This window comes from Carcharhinus amblyrhynchos, chromosome 21 (genome assembly GCF_965287045.1).
Source record: "Carcharhinus amblyrhynchos chromosome 21, sCarAmb.v2.hapA, whole genome shotgun sequence".
Lineage (NCBI taxonomy): Eukaryota > Metazoa > Chordata > Chondrichthyes > Carcharhiniformes > Carcharhinidae > Carcharhinus > Carcharhinus amblyrhynchos.
This window is the reverse complement of record NC_137344.1, coordinates 39,566,863-39,584,076: the sequence shown is the minus strand read 5'-3', so window position 1 is coordinate 39,584,076 and position 17,214 is coordinate 39,566,863. Positions and strand designations below refer to the sequence as shown.

The window sequence follows — 17,214 nt, the reverse complement described above, 5'->3', positions numbered from 1 at the left end:
ATAACTGCCAAAATTAAAAATAGCTGTGGCTGCCAGATCAGCATTCTGGAAGGGGAACCTCTCCACGGGGCAGACTGCAGTCACAGCTATAATAAATGCAAGAGACTAAGATAAAAGCAAAATGCTGATTAATGGATGCTATCAGCTCCATTCTCAATCTCTTAATGGACACTATTAGCACCATTCCCAGCCTTTATCACTACCATTAACATTCTCTTCATCTATGACACCTTGCTGAAATATCCCCCCCTCCCCCGCCACCCTTACAGGATAAATCTCGTCCTAGGTTGTTTGTCAATGGTTGTGGCGAAGGGTCATCTCAACGTCGACTCTTGTTCTCTCTCCACAGGTGCTGTCAGACCTGCTGAGATTTTCCAGCATTTTCCGTTGTTGCTGCACTGACAGTGGCTGCTATTTGCTCCCTCTGCTTTAGTTGCGTGGGTGTCACAGACTAATTGTGGCAGCTTATAAATTAGCCATGGGGAGGGGGCGTTAATACTGTGATATGGATGTGCTGTTTGCCCAAGGTGATGCTTGTTCTGCCCCCTCGCCTCCAGCCTCACCAGCATTGGGCTTTACGAATGCAGCTCAGGGACCGACCAGCTGAGCACATGTACCCTCATCGTGACAGAACTGCACCAAAAGCAAGACTTCCCCTGGCATTTAAAGTGGCTCTTAATTTAAAATGTTAAAAAAAGTTGAAAAGGAATATTTTGGAGCGTGCAGTTCCACTGAGTAACCTTCCGTTTTTGAGATCATTTGAGAGGAGCCATGCTGAGTGCTCATAAAATGTCAGCCATGAGTCACAGGCTTGGTGCTGTCGGTGATCAGGTAAGAATGTTAGAATTAAATGAAAAAGGAATGTGCACAAGATCAAAAAGTGAGACGTTTACACTGCATTAGCATTTACCATCAGTTAAAATGATGGAACCCAACAGAAAGAAGGCTGCACCAGGGCAGATTTACCTGGCCTGTTGTCAATTAAATTCAATTTGTGTGGGACGCATAGGCTCTGATGGGTTTTATTGGATAGATACTGCGGAGGTGTGAATAGATTCCTCTAATTCTTCTGTCTTTTTCTGTTCCCCTCAATTCTGACAGGTTCTTCTGACTAATAAAGAAATAAATGCAAAGGAGCTGGACTTCCTGCTTCGGTACCCAGCCCAGCCGGGAGTCTCGAGCCCTGTGGATTTCCTTTCCAACCACTCATGGGGTGGCATAAAGGTATCAATTTCTCACTCCTATGTTTCTGCCATTCTGGAAGACAGGTCCACTGGCACACTTGATGCTACAAAAAGAACGGAGCCAAGTTTTGATCAAAAGAGTTCCGCAAATACCTTCAGTGACACTTTGGTGCTGACAGCCAGATCTTTATCGCCTGTGGCAGAGTGGATCATTTGTCCACTGTCGCAGCTGTCTAATTTCCACTCTGAAAATTGGGTAGCTTATATAATGGGAGCCAACCTGCTCTGCTAGCCTCCTATCCAGGAAGTTCAGACAAAAGGTTAACCTCTCGTGTCTCAGGTATAACACCCTTTGGAGACACTTGGGTGAAATGCGTATCACCAGTCACTGTTGACAATTTGAACATTTGCATAATGGGCCCTCTCTTGAATATGGCGTTTTGCTCACTTCACCTGAACCATTGACCAGCTCACAGGATGCTACATGGAGTATATCCCAATGCTTCCCAAACGTTTTCCCGTGTGATCTCATTTTGTGTCCCCAAAGATTTGAAATTTGGCAGGGTTGAGTAGGGGGCACTGAGGAAACACCAGAAAAGAGGTGCACTCTTGGCAGACACTCAGGCTGTCTTTGCATAGCTCAGTGACTTACTTCTCCCGGGCAGCGTAGTGGCACAGTGGTTCGCACTGCTGCCTCACAGCACCATAGACTCAAGTTCGATTCCCGGCTTGAGTCACTGTCTGTGTGGAGTTTGCCCATTCTCCCCGTATCTTCGTGGGTATCCTCTGGGTGCTCTGGTTTCCTCTCACTTTCCAAAGATGTGCAGGTTAGGTGGATTGGCCATGCTAAATTGCCCCTTAGTGTCAAGAGGACTAGCTATGGTGAATGTATGGTGTTGTGGGGATAGGCCCTGGGTGGGGTTGTCATTGACATAGACTAAATGGGCCGAACGGCCTCCTGCACTGTAGGATTCTATGACTTAATGGCTCAGGTGGTAATTAAATTCAGGCGCCCGTGCGTTGGGGCCTCGGGGTGAATCGCTATCTTTACTGGCACGGTACCACTCCATAGGCACCATATGGTCTCCGAGGTCATGAGCCCAAAATCCCCTCCCACGTTCATGGATGGGGTGCGGGCTGGGGGGGTGTGGTTTGTTGCAACTAATGGTGTTGGACCTACTGGCATATGTGATCAACAATAGCTGAGTATCAGAGGACAGGGAAGTCCCAGTTTGACCCCAGACTGCTGAATTGTCTGAAACATAACTGTGTTGTCAGTAGGCATGTTTTGCATTTAGTGTCAACACTCTTAGACTACAGAAGGAGATTAATGCATGGTTGGGTTTTGTGAAGGGAAAATCTTCCAGGGGTTTAACAGTTATTCCCCGCTGAAGGATGTAATCATTGGCTGGATCAGGATGAGTTATAAATCCCCTCACAGTTAAATAGGCTGTTGAGAATCAGAGTGGAGATGTTATAGAAGCTAAGTTGGCCAAGAATCAGTGTCTCCTGACTGATAGACAGTCCCCTCATTTCAAACTGATTTACCTATTCTGACAGCAGTTATCATTTTTATACACAGCATTTCCTGCATCTGATGTTGATGTGATGAGCCTGTGGGTGTTGTGTGTACCAGTTCAGGTGTGGTTGCATGTTTTAGGATTTGTGTATTTTTTGACAGGCGAGCCAGGCGAAGGTGACAATCTAAACTGTCAGTCATAGAATGCTACAGTGCAGAAGGAGCCCATTCGGCCCATCGAGCCTGCACCGACCATAATCCCACCCAGGCCCTATCCCCCATAAGCCCATGCATTTATCCCAGCTCGTCCCTCTGACACGAATGGGCAATTTAGCATGGCCAATTCACCCAACCTGCACATCTTTGGACTGTGGAAGGAAACCCATGCAGATATGGGGAGAACATGCAAACAGCATACAGTAATCCAAGCTGGGAATTGACCCTGGGTCCCTTGCGCCTTGAGGCAGCAGTTGAGTTTCTGGTCAATGGTAACCGTAAGGATGTTGACAGTGGGGGATTTAGTGATGGCAGCACCATTGAGCTGAATCGCTCTTTTTGTACTGCCTGGAATGTGTGGGCCTGTATTCTCACATACTACCTTGACTTGCCTTTGATTTGATTTATGATTGTCACATGTATTGGTATATAGTGAAAAATATTGTTTCTTGTGCGCTATACAGACAAAACATACCATTCAAAGGGAAGAAGAGGAGAATGGAGAATGTGGTGTTACTGTCACAGCTAGAGCATAGAGAAAGAGCAACTTCGTACAATGTAGGTCCATTCAAAAGTCTGATGGCAGCAGGGAAGAAGCTGTTCTTGAGTCAGTTGGTACATGACCTCAGACTTTAGTATCTTTTTCCCAACAGGAGAAGATGGAAGAGAGGATGCTCGGGTTGCATGGGGGCCCTTGATTACTTGCTTTTCCGAGGCAGCAGGAAATGTAACAGTCAATGGATGGGAGGCTGGTTTGCATGATGGACTGGGCTTCATTCTCAACCTTTCTTCTGGTCTTGGTCAGAGTCAGAGCCATACCAAGCTGTGATGCAAAGAAAAGATGTCTTCTATGGTGCATCTGTAAAAGTTGGTGAGAGTCATAGTGGACATGCCAAATTTCCTTCGCCTCCTGAGAAAGTAGAGATTTTGGTGGGCTTTCTTAACTACAGCTTCAGCGTGGAGAGATCAGCATAATTTGTTGCCTCATGTGGATGCGTAGGAGGGAAGACCTGACTACCTGACCTTATTCCAGCATTATTCCAGCACTTTCTCCAACTGATGTGCCAAAATGCCTGATACACATTTTTCTGTTGTGGGGTATGGGCAGGGACCTTACTTTAGTGGAGTGGTACAACATGCAGCCAATGTTGACCATTATAAAACAAAAGAAATGACACTCAACCTCTTTAAAAGTTGAAGTAATATTGTAGAGAAGAATCCATTTCTCGGGTTGCAGAAGATAAACAGGTTTTCTCTACTTGGGCGGATGCGTGGCCTTGACACTAATCTGTAAAGGCAACTGACAGGTGTTCAGGCTCCTACGAGACAGAGGGTTAGGGTTGTACATCTGTTCACTAACATCACTTGTCTGTTTATAGTACACAAAGGCGATGCCAACAGCTATTTATCTGTGACCAGTTTCAGTGACTTTGCCAGTTCCTGAGATAAATTGGAAAAAGCTGTCAGCCCAACAGAGGGATGAGTGGTGAGGGGAGTCCGTTTTCCTTTGAGACCTGTTTCTTGCTGAGGAACGGGAGGTGTGTACACATATATTGCCTAAAGAACTGTTTAGTGACGGTGGATTATCACACAGCAAGCACCAACAGGTTATAATGAGATGAATGATTATTTAATCTGCTGTCGGTGGTATTATTTGAGGCAAGAATGTTGACCAGGACACCAAGAAAACAAACACACTTTGAGCGGGACGGTTGACTTCTTTTTTAATCAACAGAGCAGCCAGACAGGGCCTTGATTTTAATCAAAGTTTGACACCTCTGCCATCAGCGATTTCCCTCAGCTCTGGATTGGAATGTTACCCTGACATCGTTCAAAGCTGCAGAGCCAGAGTTTGGCAAAAAAAAAATTAGTCGGTCGACAAAACAACTGCAAAAAGAAAGGTCGTTCTGATTTTTAGCACTGGATGAGAAACAAGGTGACAGCAAATTGGAAGTTGTGTGCCCCAACCAATTCCCTATTTTACTTTTCATTGAAACCGATGGAAAAGAGACAATTGGGTGAGGTGTAAAACAGACAGCTGGTTCCTCCTCACCTTAGTCTTCAATGGGAGACTCCAATGTTCCTATAGTTCCAGACTTCCCCATCAGGGGAGACATCCTCTCAGCATCCACCCTTTCAAGTCCCCTCACAGGATCTTATATGTTACAGCACTGGATGGGGCGGCACGGTGGCACAGTGGTTAGCATTGCTGCCTCACAGCTCTAGAGACCTGGGTTCGATTCCCAACTTAGATCACGGTCAGTGTGGAGTTTGCACATTCTCCCCGTGTCTGCATTGGTTTCCTCCGGAATGCTCCGGTTTCTTCCCACAGTCTAAAGATGTGCGAGTTAGGTTGACTGGGCATGCTAAAATTAACCCTTAGTGTCCCGGGTTGTGATAGGTTAGAGGGATTAGCAGGGTGACTACGTGGGGATAGGGCTTGGGTGAGATTGTCGGTGTCGTTTTGATGGGCCAAATTTTTACCAGGATGTTGCCTGGCATGGTCGGAAGGTCTTATGAGGAAAGGCTGAGGGATTTGAGGTTGTTTTCGTTAGAGAGAAGAAAGTTAAGAGGTGACTTAATTGAGGTATACAAGATGATCAGAGGTTTAGTTAAGGTGGACAGTGAGAGCCTTTTTCCTTGGATGGTGATGGCTAACATGAGGGGACATAGCTTTAAATTGAGGGGTGATAAATATAGGACAGATGTCAGCGGTAGGTTCTTTATTCAGAGGGTAGTAAGGGCGTGGAATGCCCTGCCTGCAGCAGTTGTGGACTCATCAACTTTAAGGGCGTTCAAATGGTCAGTGGATAGGCATATGGATAATATTGGAATAGTTTAGGTTAGAGGGTCATTAGATTGGTTCCACTGGTCGGCACAACATCGAGGGCCGAAGGGCCTGTACTGCGCTGTAATGCTCTATGTTCTAAATGGAATCGTCCAACACTGTAGGGTTTCTGTGATTCTGTGAGTTGGAACAGCACCAAAGAAAGTAGATTAAGTCATAACATTTGAAGGAAAACTGGCTGAAGGGGAAATGCTTGCAGGTCAATGGGAGAAGAGGAGTTAACTCTTTCAAAGAGCCTGATTGGGAATGATGGCCTAAATGATCTCCTTTGCTGTAAAGTTCTGTAACATTTTCAGTTATAGAAATCCTTGAGAACCTTCGCACAATGGCCAGAATTCTACTACCTTGCCCGCCCAGAATCGGAGCATGCCGGGGTTCAACAACGGAAATCTTTGTTCACCTTGGGTAGGAATTTTCAGTCACGCCCGAGCAAGGCTGTAAAATCCCGTTCAATGTCTGCAAAAGGACCTTTTTGGCCGGGAGGCACTATGCAATGTTCAGTTAGACCAATCTTGTTTTACTGCCATTAACCTATTGCTAATTCAGTCAGGCAGATCTAGATTCTAAACCCTATCTTAAGTGTACCACAGCAGTAGTTGCAATTATGGCTGCAATTTGGCACAGTGACTTTCCAGTCTTGGTTAGACCTAAGGAGAGGCAATGGGAGCATGAAGAGCATTTGGAAAGGAAGATTGAAAACTCCTGTCGTTCAATCCTTCCCCAACTCCCTTTGCAATACAATGGTTCTGAATGATCTGTACATGCTGCAAAGGAACAACTAGCTTTCTGGTAGCGAGATCTTGCAATGCATTCGTACCTGCCAGTAATGGGGTTCCCGTCACTTAAATACAATTTCATATCATTCGCAGGCTTCCCAGCTGTATCATTACTCTGCCACATTCGGATTTCTCTTCTCATTGGCATGATGTAACGTCAACTTGGTATACGACAGATCTAGACCAACGTGAACTAGGTGAAAAGGAGCCCACCAGGGACGCCCAGGCGTGTAGAGCCCCCAGCAGGGAGTGGAACGTGCCCAGGAAATGCCTTGGGACAGCTCCTTGGCTCTGCCCTTTGGCATAACTCCTTGGCACTGCCCCCGGCACTGACTGCCCTGTGAGTTGGGAAATGTTCCCCATGTGTGTAGGAGAAGGTCTCCGTGTGTCCTCTGAGAAGACCTTGGTTTCCATTTTTAGTTCTGTCTGATTTGAAGGGTACCCTAATCTCTGGAAGGCCAATGTTGCTGGGGGGGGGGGTCGGGCTGGTGTGCGACTCCCCTCCAGCATTTCTTTTTAAAGTGTTGGAAAACATAGCGAGAAACGCTGACCGTGAAGACGGTGGGCTGCGCACCATGTTTCGCACCTGACACAATAGAAAATTTAATCCATTAGCTCAGATTGTCGTTGTGTGCAGAATGAGAACCATCGAGCGAGGTAATGAAAAGAAGCAATTTTTTTGTTTAAAATAATCTTGACATACCAGAGGAACACATGGGGAGTCGGATGATGACTCACCTTGCTTAAACTTTCAGGCTGGATGTTAATGAATGAGCTAGAATGTAATCATAGCGTTTTGTTGTACATATGGCCCAGGTGAACTCCCTGTGACGCAGTTGTAAATAATAAAAATGCAGTTTTCTTTCTTGTGTCCTCTATTAGCTGCATGAAGGAGGTTGAAATCCAATTATTTCCCACGCAGTGATTATCACTTTGAGAAAGCGGCACAGAGCATAAGTTATTTATAAAAAAAAAGCAGCAAAATAAATTAACATGGCTGCAACTATCTTTTATTAAATATTAAAGCAATGTTATTCTGGATGGCATTTGGTAAACTTTTGTTTGCCAAATACTGCAACATCATAATGAAATGATAATTTACAAACACCATCATTTTAATGGTGGTAAATCAGTTATTCTGTCTCCAACATGTTTACCTGGATTCTTAAGTGGTTCTTGTGGACAAAATAAGACCAAGTCTTTTTCCCTCACCTCAATCAAGCATTCAGATTGTAGGACTGTATATTTAATGAATCGCATTTCATAATTTCCTATTCCGGTTCTTGATCTCACTAACTGGAAGTGTATCTCAGTGAATCATCATAGAATTCCTGCAGTGCAGAAAAAGGTCATTTGGCCCATCGAGCCTGCACAGACAATAATCCCACCCAACCCTACCCCTATAACCCCACGTAGTTACTCTGCTAATCCCCTTGACACTAAGGGTCAGTTTAGCATGGCCAATCAACCTAATCCGCATATCTTTGGACTGTGGGAGAAAACCGGAGCACTCGGAGGACACCCACGCAGACATGGGGAGAATGTGCTCGCAGACAGTGACCCAAGCCAGGAATCGAACCCGGGTCCCTGGCAGTGTGAGACAACAATGCTAACCAGTGTGCCACTGTGCTGCCTAATAATATGAACTAGTAATCTAGAAGCACAAGATAATCCTATGTATCATAAATTTAAATTGCACCATGGCAACTGGTGGAATTAATTAAATTCAATGATGAAAATTCGGAATAGAAACCTAGGGCGGATTTTTACAACACATCCCATCGGATTTCGGGGACATCTGAATTGCTCACCGTAAGAAGGTCATAAAATTTTACCCCTGTTCTGAGTAATGGTGATCATGAAAGTATCACAGATTGCCATATTAATATGGAAAATGATGAACAGACTGTGACAGGGAGGGTTAAAGATTACAAATTTAAGAGTAAATCAACAGATATGGCTAGACATTGCTTAAAAAATCAGAACAAATCTTAAAGTTCTGTGCCTGATTGCATGTAGCATCCGAAAAACGCCCCCCTCCCCCACCCCGCTGCTGATGGCATGTTTTGTTGCAGCAGAGGCAGCCTGCCATTGGCCGAGAGCAGGATCTCCTGGTGGTCCTGATGTCGATGAGTTTTTCTGTGGCTTGCATCCTCAAGCACGGGAGAACAAAAGGGTCAGGCAGGACGGCTCGCTAGCACAGTGGTTAGTACTGCTGCCTCACAGCGCCGGGGACCCAGGTTCAATTCCAGCCTCAGGTCACTGTCTGTGTGGAATCTACACACTCCCCCTGCCTGCATGGCTCTCCTCCGACTGCTCCAGTTTCCTCCCACACAGTGCAAAGATGTGCGGTTCAGGTTGGTTGGCCATGCTTAGCGTTAGAGGGGCTAGCAAGGTAAACATGAGGGCTTAAGGGAATAGGGCCTGGGTGTGGGATTGTTGTCAGTGCAGGCTAGATGGGCCAAATAGCCTCCTTCTGCACAGCAGGAATTTGATGATTCTAAAATTACAGCCAAAATAAATGAACTGATAGAAACTAATAAGAACAATTTAACAGCCATTACAGAGACCATGGCCAGGATCCCCCACTCCCACCCCATTTTCAGCAAGTGGGAATGGCAGCAGGGAACTAGAGAATCAATCGGCTTTTACACTGTCAGAATTTCCCATTCCCATAGTCCCCACCCCATATTAATGCAGTAATGGGTCCCGTCCCCGAAGGGTCGGGAACATTATTATCATACATTTTAATGTAATTAGCAGGTTTCTTCACTCTATTACTCCCCCCACCTTTGGATTGCCCCTCTCCACTCTCTACCCTGCCTATGTGTCCACCGCCAATGGGGTTTACAACAGCTTTTGACCAGCATGGACCCGGCGAAGGGAACCTGTCAGTATAAGTACAGGGGAGGGTCATGGCTGTGCAGTACCCTGACGGTGCTTGGGGGAGTGCCTCTTGCAGTGCCTTGGCACCATCCACTGGCGCTGTGCCATCATTTTATGTTTTGTTGACCAAGTGTCATAAAGTATTGTGGGAAAATTTGGGGTGGCACAGTGGTTAGCATTGCTGCCTCACACAGCGCCAGGTACTGGGTCCAATTCCAGCTTCAGGTCACTGTTTGTATGGAGTTTGCACGTTCTCCCCATGTCTGCATGGTTTTCCTCCGGGTGCTCCAGTTTCCTCCCACAATCCAAAGATGTGCGGATTAGGTTGATTGGGCCATGCTAAATCACCCCTTAGTGTCGGGGGATTAGCGAGGTAAATATGTGAAGTTACGGGAATACGGCTGGGATGGGATTGTGGTTGGTGCAGACTTGATGGGCTGAATGGCCTCTTCCTGCATCGTAGGGATTGTATGATTCAAAAGCCAGCAGTGGCGGATTACAAACTGCCTGAGTTGAGACATAGTCAAAAAAAAATGAAATTCCACTCTGTGTCTGCAGGATGGCGTGGACTGGGACTGAAATACTGAAGTGAACTTGCCTTTTAGGAAGGGTAGGAAATTTGGATAAAATGGAGGGGATGTTCTGTTAATTAATGATGACGCGCATATTAGAGAGAGATGACCTAAATTCAAGAAACTCGATATTGAAGTAGTTGGGTAGATGAGGAATGAAAAGGTGAATAGTCACTTGCAGGAATAGGTTAGCTCCTTAATAGTAATCACACTGCTGGACGGAGTATCCAAGGAAGAAAAGTGGGAGCTTGTCAGAGAAGTCATGGCAGATCTTAATCAATAAGTAATCAGATAAAGGTAGCATAGACAATATACTCATAGAATCTTTTTGGCACAATTCTTGGATCAGCATGTTATGGAGCCGATCAGGGAACAAGCTATACCAGACCTCGTGTTGTGCAATACAATAGGGCTAATTAATGACATTGCAATGAAGTTTTACTGTTTATTAGTGTCACGAGTGGATTTACATTAACACTGCAGTGAAGTTACTGTGAAAATCCCAGGTGCTCTGAGGTGGCAGTGATCACAATGTGATTGATTTTATTGTCATTTTGAGGGAGAGAAGAGCGGGTCTAGGACTAGTATTTTAAACTTTAATAAGGGCAATTATGAAGGCATCAATGCAGATGTAGCAAAAATGAACTGTCAATTTAGATTAAGGAAAGGTCATTAGAGATGCAGTTGCAGACATTTAAGGGAATATTTCAGAATACACATTCCAACAAGGAAGAAAAGTTCCAATGGAAGGACCCACCATCTGTGATGAACTAAAAACTTAAAGATCGTATCAAAACTAAAGAAAAAAAGCATATAATTCAGCAAAGGTGGCCTGTCAGAAAATTGGGCAGAATATCAAAAACGGCAAAAAATGACTGAAAGATTAATATGGAGAGAAAAATTAGAATACTAGAGAAAACTAGCTAGAAAGGGGGATGGCGGGACTGATGTACGAGGAGAGATTGACTAGATTAGGATTGTTTTGGCTGGAATTCAGATGAATGAGGGGGGAGTCTTGTAGAGACTTTTAAAATATTGACAGGACCAGACAGAGTGGATGCAGGGAGAATGTTCCCGATGGTGGGTGTTGGCCAGAACTAGGGGTCACAGTCTGAGGATTCAGAGTAGACCATTTAGGATGGAGGTGAGTAGAAATTTCTTCACCCAAAGAGTGGTGAGCCTGTGGAATTCATTACCACAGGAAGTAGTTAATGCCAAAACATTGAATGTATTTAAGAGGCGGCTAAATGTAGCACGTGGGGTGAATGGGATCAAAGATAATGGGAAGAAAACAAAATTAGGCTATTGAGTTGGATGATCAGCCATGATCTTGATTAATGACGGAACAGACTCGAAGGGCCAAATGGCTTCTCCTGTTCTTATCTTCTGTGTTTCTATAAAGACAGATGGTAAGAGTTTCCATCGCAATTTGATAAAAAAGAGTTGATAAAGTGAACATTGGTCCGATGGAAACTGAGTCTGGGGAATTAATAATGGAAAATAGCAGATGGTGGATGAATTGGTAAGACATTTTGCATCATCTTCACCATGTAGGAAACAAGTAACATCCCAGAAATAGCTGTAAATCAGAAATTGGAAGGAAGAGAGGAACTCGAGAAAATTCCAATCAGCGAGGAAGTGTTGGATCTGTGAATTGACAGGTCCCCGAGTCCTGGTGGATTTCATTCTTGGGTCTTAAAAGAAGTGACTAATGAGCTCGTTGAGGTTGTGAAACTGTGACAAAGGGTCATCCAGACTCAAAATATTAGCTCTATTCTCCCTACACAGATGTTGTCAGATCTGTTAGAACATAAGAAATAAGAACATAAGAAATAGGAGCAGGAGTAGGCCATCTAGCCCTTCGAACCTGCCCCGCCATTCAATAAGATCATGGCTGATCTGTTGTGGCTCAGTTCCACTTTCCCGCCCTCTCCCCATAACCCTTAATCCCCTCTCTTATCAAGAACCCATCAACCCGCTTCTTAAAAATATTTAGCGAGGCAGCCTCCACCACTTCAACGGGCAGAGAATTCCAGAGATTCACCACCCTTTGAGTGAAGAAGTTCCTCCTCAACTCCGTTCTAAACCGCCTCCCCTTTATCTTGAGGCTGTGCCCCCTAGTCCTACTGTCTTTTTTGAGCGGGAAGAGTCTCTCCACCTCTATCCTATCCATCCCATTCATCATCTTATACGTCTCAATGAGATCTCCCCTCATTCTTCTAAACTCTAACGAGTACAAGCCTAGTTTATTCAGCCTCTCCTCATAGCTCAATCCCCTCAACTCCGGTATCAGCCTAGTAAACCTCCTCTGCACTCCCTCCAGGGCCAAAATATCCTTGCGCAGGTGCGGCGCCCAAAACTGCACACAGTACTCCAGCTGCGGCCTCACCAATGCCCTATACAGCTGCAGCAAGACCTCCCTACTTTTATATTCAATCCCCCTCGCTATGAAGGCCAGCATCCCATTCGCCTTCCTGACCACCTGCTGCACCTGCAAGCTGGGTTTTTGCGATTGTTGAGATTTTCCAGCATTTTCTGTTTTTTGTGTTGAGCTGGTTGCTGCGTTGGTTTTAATTTTCCAAAATTCACTAGATTCTGGGAATGGTCCACATAATTGGAAAATAGGCAATGTAATTCCTTTATTCAAAAATGGGAGAAGAGAAAAATCAGGTAACTATAGGCTGATTGGATTAACATCTGTCAGAGGGAAAATGCTAGAAGCTATTATTGAATATATTATAACAGGATGCTTAAATAAACCCAAGATAATCAGGCAGAGTCCATCTGGTTTTGTGAAAGGAAAATCATTCTCCCAAGCCCCTACTGGCAGGTTCGATGGTATTGTTTCCTCACTTAAAGTGCCCCTCTGTTCCATGGCAAGCCTGCTAGAGGCTGATCATTTGACATCATTGGCCATTTGTGTGGGCTTATGGGCAGTGTAATATTGCAGTCTGTTGTGTTAACATCTTCTAAGTAAAGCTTTTTGTTTGCACCTCTGAGTAGGCCTCAGGCGTCCTTTTAAAACCACCAGATAAAAACTGGCAACGAGGTAGACAAACAGTATTTGAGGCATCTGAGGAAAGGAAAGTCAAAAGGCCTTTATAGGCACCCAAAATGAAAAATTACAGATTAAACTCATTGCTACACAATACTAGTAATGGGGGAGTCAAACAACTGTTGCAGCCATCAGAGGAACTGGAAGATCATTGAGGAATATAAAGGCCTTACATTGTTTGCTGGAGCAGACGAGGAAGGAGCATCAGAGAGAAAGCTAAGACTTTACCTGTTAAAAACCTGTTTAAAATAAGTTTAAAGCACTTTGTTCTTTGTAGAACTGTTTAAAGCATTTACTTATTGTATTTACTGCTTTAAGAATTGTGAGGGAGTGATTATCAGGCAGTTGTGGCCCATCAGCTTTAAATCAGCGCCAAGTTTAAAAGGAGGCCTGGTGTAGATAGCGGGCAGCGTCGGAGCGGGCAGCGGAGTGAGAGGGAAGCAGAGTGAGCTATTAGGGCTTAATATCAAAAAGGGCTGGAAGGTAAAAAGGCCAGGTGGAAAGAACAAGGAAAAAAAAAAAATTTTTTTTCAAAACTACTACAGCAAGAAACAAGGAAAAAATTTTTTCCTACAACAAATTATATTGAATAATGGAGGGGCATGTGATGTGCGGTTCCTGTATGATGTGGGAACTGGTGGACCCCAGGGTCCTTCCCAGTGACCATGTCTGCAGTAAGTGCAGGTTGCTGGAGGAGCTCCAGCTCAAGGTGGATGAGCTGGCCTCTGAGCTACAGACACTGAGGCTCATCAGGGGGAGAGAGGGTGCCATTGTCAATGGGGTGCAAGTGACATCCACCCCCTCTAGACTGTCTAAATCTAAGGGTCAGGAACAAAAGGGGGCTGCTGGGAGGAGGAAGGGGGGTGAGGAGCGGAGGCCTCAGCCTCTTAATCTGCATAACAGGTTTGAGGTTCTTGCTTCCACTCTGGAAGAGGACGAGGCAGGTGAGGTTGGTGAGCAAACTGCACACGGTACAGTGATGCAGCAGGACATAGGCAAAGAGAAGGGGAAAAGGAACGTAGTAGTGATTGGAGATAGTGGGGTGAAGGGTATTGACACTGTCCTTTGTCACAATGACAAAGTGCACAGAAGGGTGTGTTGTCTGCCTGGTGCTCGGGTACAGGATGTCGCAGCTGGGCTGCAGAGGAATCTGGAGTGGGAGGGTGAGAACCCAGTTGTGGTGGTACATGTGGGTGCCAGCGACGTAGGCAAAGTGCGGACTGAGGATCTGGGGAGGGAGTATGAGAAGCTGGGAATGGAATTAAAAAGTAGAACCGACAAGGTGGTCTTCTCTGGGCTACTGCCTGAACCGAGTGCAGACGGGCGTAGGGTTGACAGGATAAAGGAAGTGAATGGGTGGCTCAGAGATTGGTGTGGGAGGAATGGGATCGAATTTATGGGGCATTGGCACCAGTATTGGGGTAGGTGGGACTTGTTCGGGCGGGATGGGGTTGGTCTGAATCGTGCTGGGACCAGAGTGCTGGCGAATCGAGTAAAGAGGACTGTAGACAGGGCTTTAAACTAATTAGGGGGGGGGAGGGTGCGAGGGTAGGTGATGTTAGGAGGTCTACAGTTAAGGATAGGGTACAGGTAAGGGAAGAGGCTGAGGATGTCCCAAGTGGTGGCGTTATGGCAAATAGGGTCCAGAAGAAGGCTGTGATGAAAGCGCTTTATCTGAATGCACGAAGCATTCGGAATAAAGTGGATGAGCTGGTGGCGCAGATCGACACAAATGGATACGATCTGGTGGCCATTACAGAGACGTGGCTGCAAGGTGACAGGGACTGGGAGATGAATGTACAGGGCTATCAAGTGTTTAGGAAGGATAGGCAGGAGGAAAGAGGGGGTGGCGTAGCTCTGCTGATTAAGGACAGCATCAAGGTGGTAGCAAGGGATGATATCGGAGCCAAAGAGCAGAAAGTGGAATCGTTGTGGGTGGAGGTTAGGAACAGCAAAGGGAGGAAGACGCTGGTGGGTGTCGTCTATAGGCCCCCGAATAATGATCTGGAGGTGGGGCGGGCTGTTAACGCGCAAATAAGTGCGGCGTGCAGGAATGGGACGGCAGTAGTTATGGGGGATTTCAATCTGCATATTGATTGGTCGACCCATGTTGGACGAGGTGGGCTCGAGGAGGAGTTCTTGGAATGCTGCCGGGATAGTTTCCTGGAACAGTGTGTGTTGGAGCCGACGAGGGAGCGAGCTGTCTTGGATCTGGTGCTATGTAATGAGGCGGGTAGAATTAGGGACCTTGAGGTGAAGGATCCTCTTGGAGAGAGTGATCATTGTATGGTGGAGTTTCTGTTGCAGATGGAGGAGGAGAAAGTGGGTTCCCGGACACGTGTCCTTTGTTTGAATAGAGGGGAGTACGGTAGGATGAGAGAAGAATTGGCGAATGTGGACTGGGGGAGCGCGTTGGAAGGTAGGTCTGCTGAGGAGCAGTGGAGGATCTTTAAGGAGATCTTTCTTGGTGCTCAGCAGAAATTTATTCCGATGGTTAAAAAGGACAGTAGGAAGAGAGGTAATAAGCCGTGGATAACGAAGGAGGTGAAGGAAAGTGTTAAATTAAAAGCGGAGGAATTTAGAGTAACTAAGAGCAGTGGGCGAGAAGAGGATTGGGAAAGGTTTAAATGTCAACAAAGATTGACAAAAAAGTTGATAAAGGAGGGTAGAAGAAGCTATGAAGCTGGGCTAGCGCTTAATATAAAAAAGGATAGCAAGAGTTTTTATAAATATATAAAAAGGAAGAGGCTGGCTAGGGTGAACGTTGGTCCCTTAGCGGATGAGAAAGGGGACCTAGTGGTAGGGGATGGGGATATGGCTAAGGTCTTGAATAACTTTTTTGTTTCTGTCTTCACGGAGGAGGACGTGAATAATTTGCCGGGTGTTAGCGATGGAAAGGTGGTAGGACTGGAGGGTCTTAATGACATTACTGTTACTAGAGAGGTGGTGCGCGACAGACTGGAGGGGCTGATTGTGGACAAGTCCCCAGGACCGGATGGAATGCATCCGAGGGTTCTGAAAGAAATGGCGGAGGTGATAGTGGATGCCTTGGTGGTTATTTTCCAGACGTCGCTGGATTCCGGGGAAGTGCCGGAGGATTGGAAAACGGCTAATGTTACGCCGTTGTTTAAGAAGGGTGCCAGGCAAAAGGCGGGGAATTACAGGCCGGTTAGTTTAACGTCTGTGGTAGGTAAAATGTTAGAATCCGTCATTAAGGAGGAAATTGCGAGGCATCTTGAAGGGAATTGCTTGATAGGGCAGACGCAACACGGTTTCATTAAAGGGAAGTCGTGTCTGGCAAATTTACTGGAGTTCTATGAGGATGTGTCTAGGGCGGTGGATAGAGGAGAGCCGGTGGATGTGGTCTTTCTGGATTTTCAGAAGGCGTTTGATAAGGTACCTCACAAGAGGTTACTGCAGAAGGTCAGAGGACATGGAGTTGGGGGTAGGGTGTTAGCGTGGATAGAGGATTGGTTGTCAAATAGGAGGCAGAGAGTGGGGGTCAATGGGTGCTATTCGGATTGGCGGTTGGTGACTAGTGGGGTGCCCCAGGGGTCGGTGCTGGGGCCTCAGCTATTTACCATTTATATAGATGATCTGGAGGAGGGAACCGAGTGTAGGGTGTTGAAATTTGCTGATGACACCAAGATTGGGGGAAAGGCAAATTGTGCGGAGGGTGTGGAGAGTCTGCAGAAGGATCTAGATAGGCTGGGCGAATGGGCCAGGAAATGGCAAATGGAATTTAATGTTGGCAAGTGTGAGGTGGTCCACTTTGGTAGGAAGAATGGTAGGAAGGACTATTACTTACGTGGCGAAAAACTGCAGCAGGCGACGGTGCAGAGGGACCTCGGGGTCCTTGTGCATGAGTCGCAAAAACCCAGCCTGCAAGTGCAGCAGGTGGTCAGGAAGGCGAATGGGATGCTGGCCTTCATAGCGAGGGGGATTGAATATAAAAGTAGGGAGGTCTTGCTGCAGCTGTATAGGGCATTGGTGAGGCCGCAGCTGGAGTACTGTGTGCAGTTTTGGGCGCCGCACCTGCGCAAGGATATTTTGGCCCTGGAGGGAGTGCAGAGGAGGTTTACTAGGCTGATACCGGAGTTGAGGGGGTTGAGCTATGAGGAGAGGCTGAATAAACTAGGCTTGTACTCGTTAGAGTTT

General features: G+C 46.1%; 1 protein-coding gene across 1 annotated transcript in view; it reads left to right on the top strand.

Annotated features, from left to right (window-relative positions):
- The window catches only part of dnah9 (dynein, axonemal, heavy chain 9), a 521,732-nt gene that overhangs the window by 386,813 nt on the left and 117,705 nt on the right, over window positions 1-17,214 (top strand). The window contains exon 59 of the mRNA XM_080209043.1: window positions 1,102-1,224. Coding sequence (XP_080065169.1) covers window positions 1,102-1,224 — 123 coding nt within the window. The remainder of the gene's footprint in view (window positions 1-1,101; window positions 1,225-17,214) is intronic.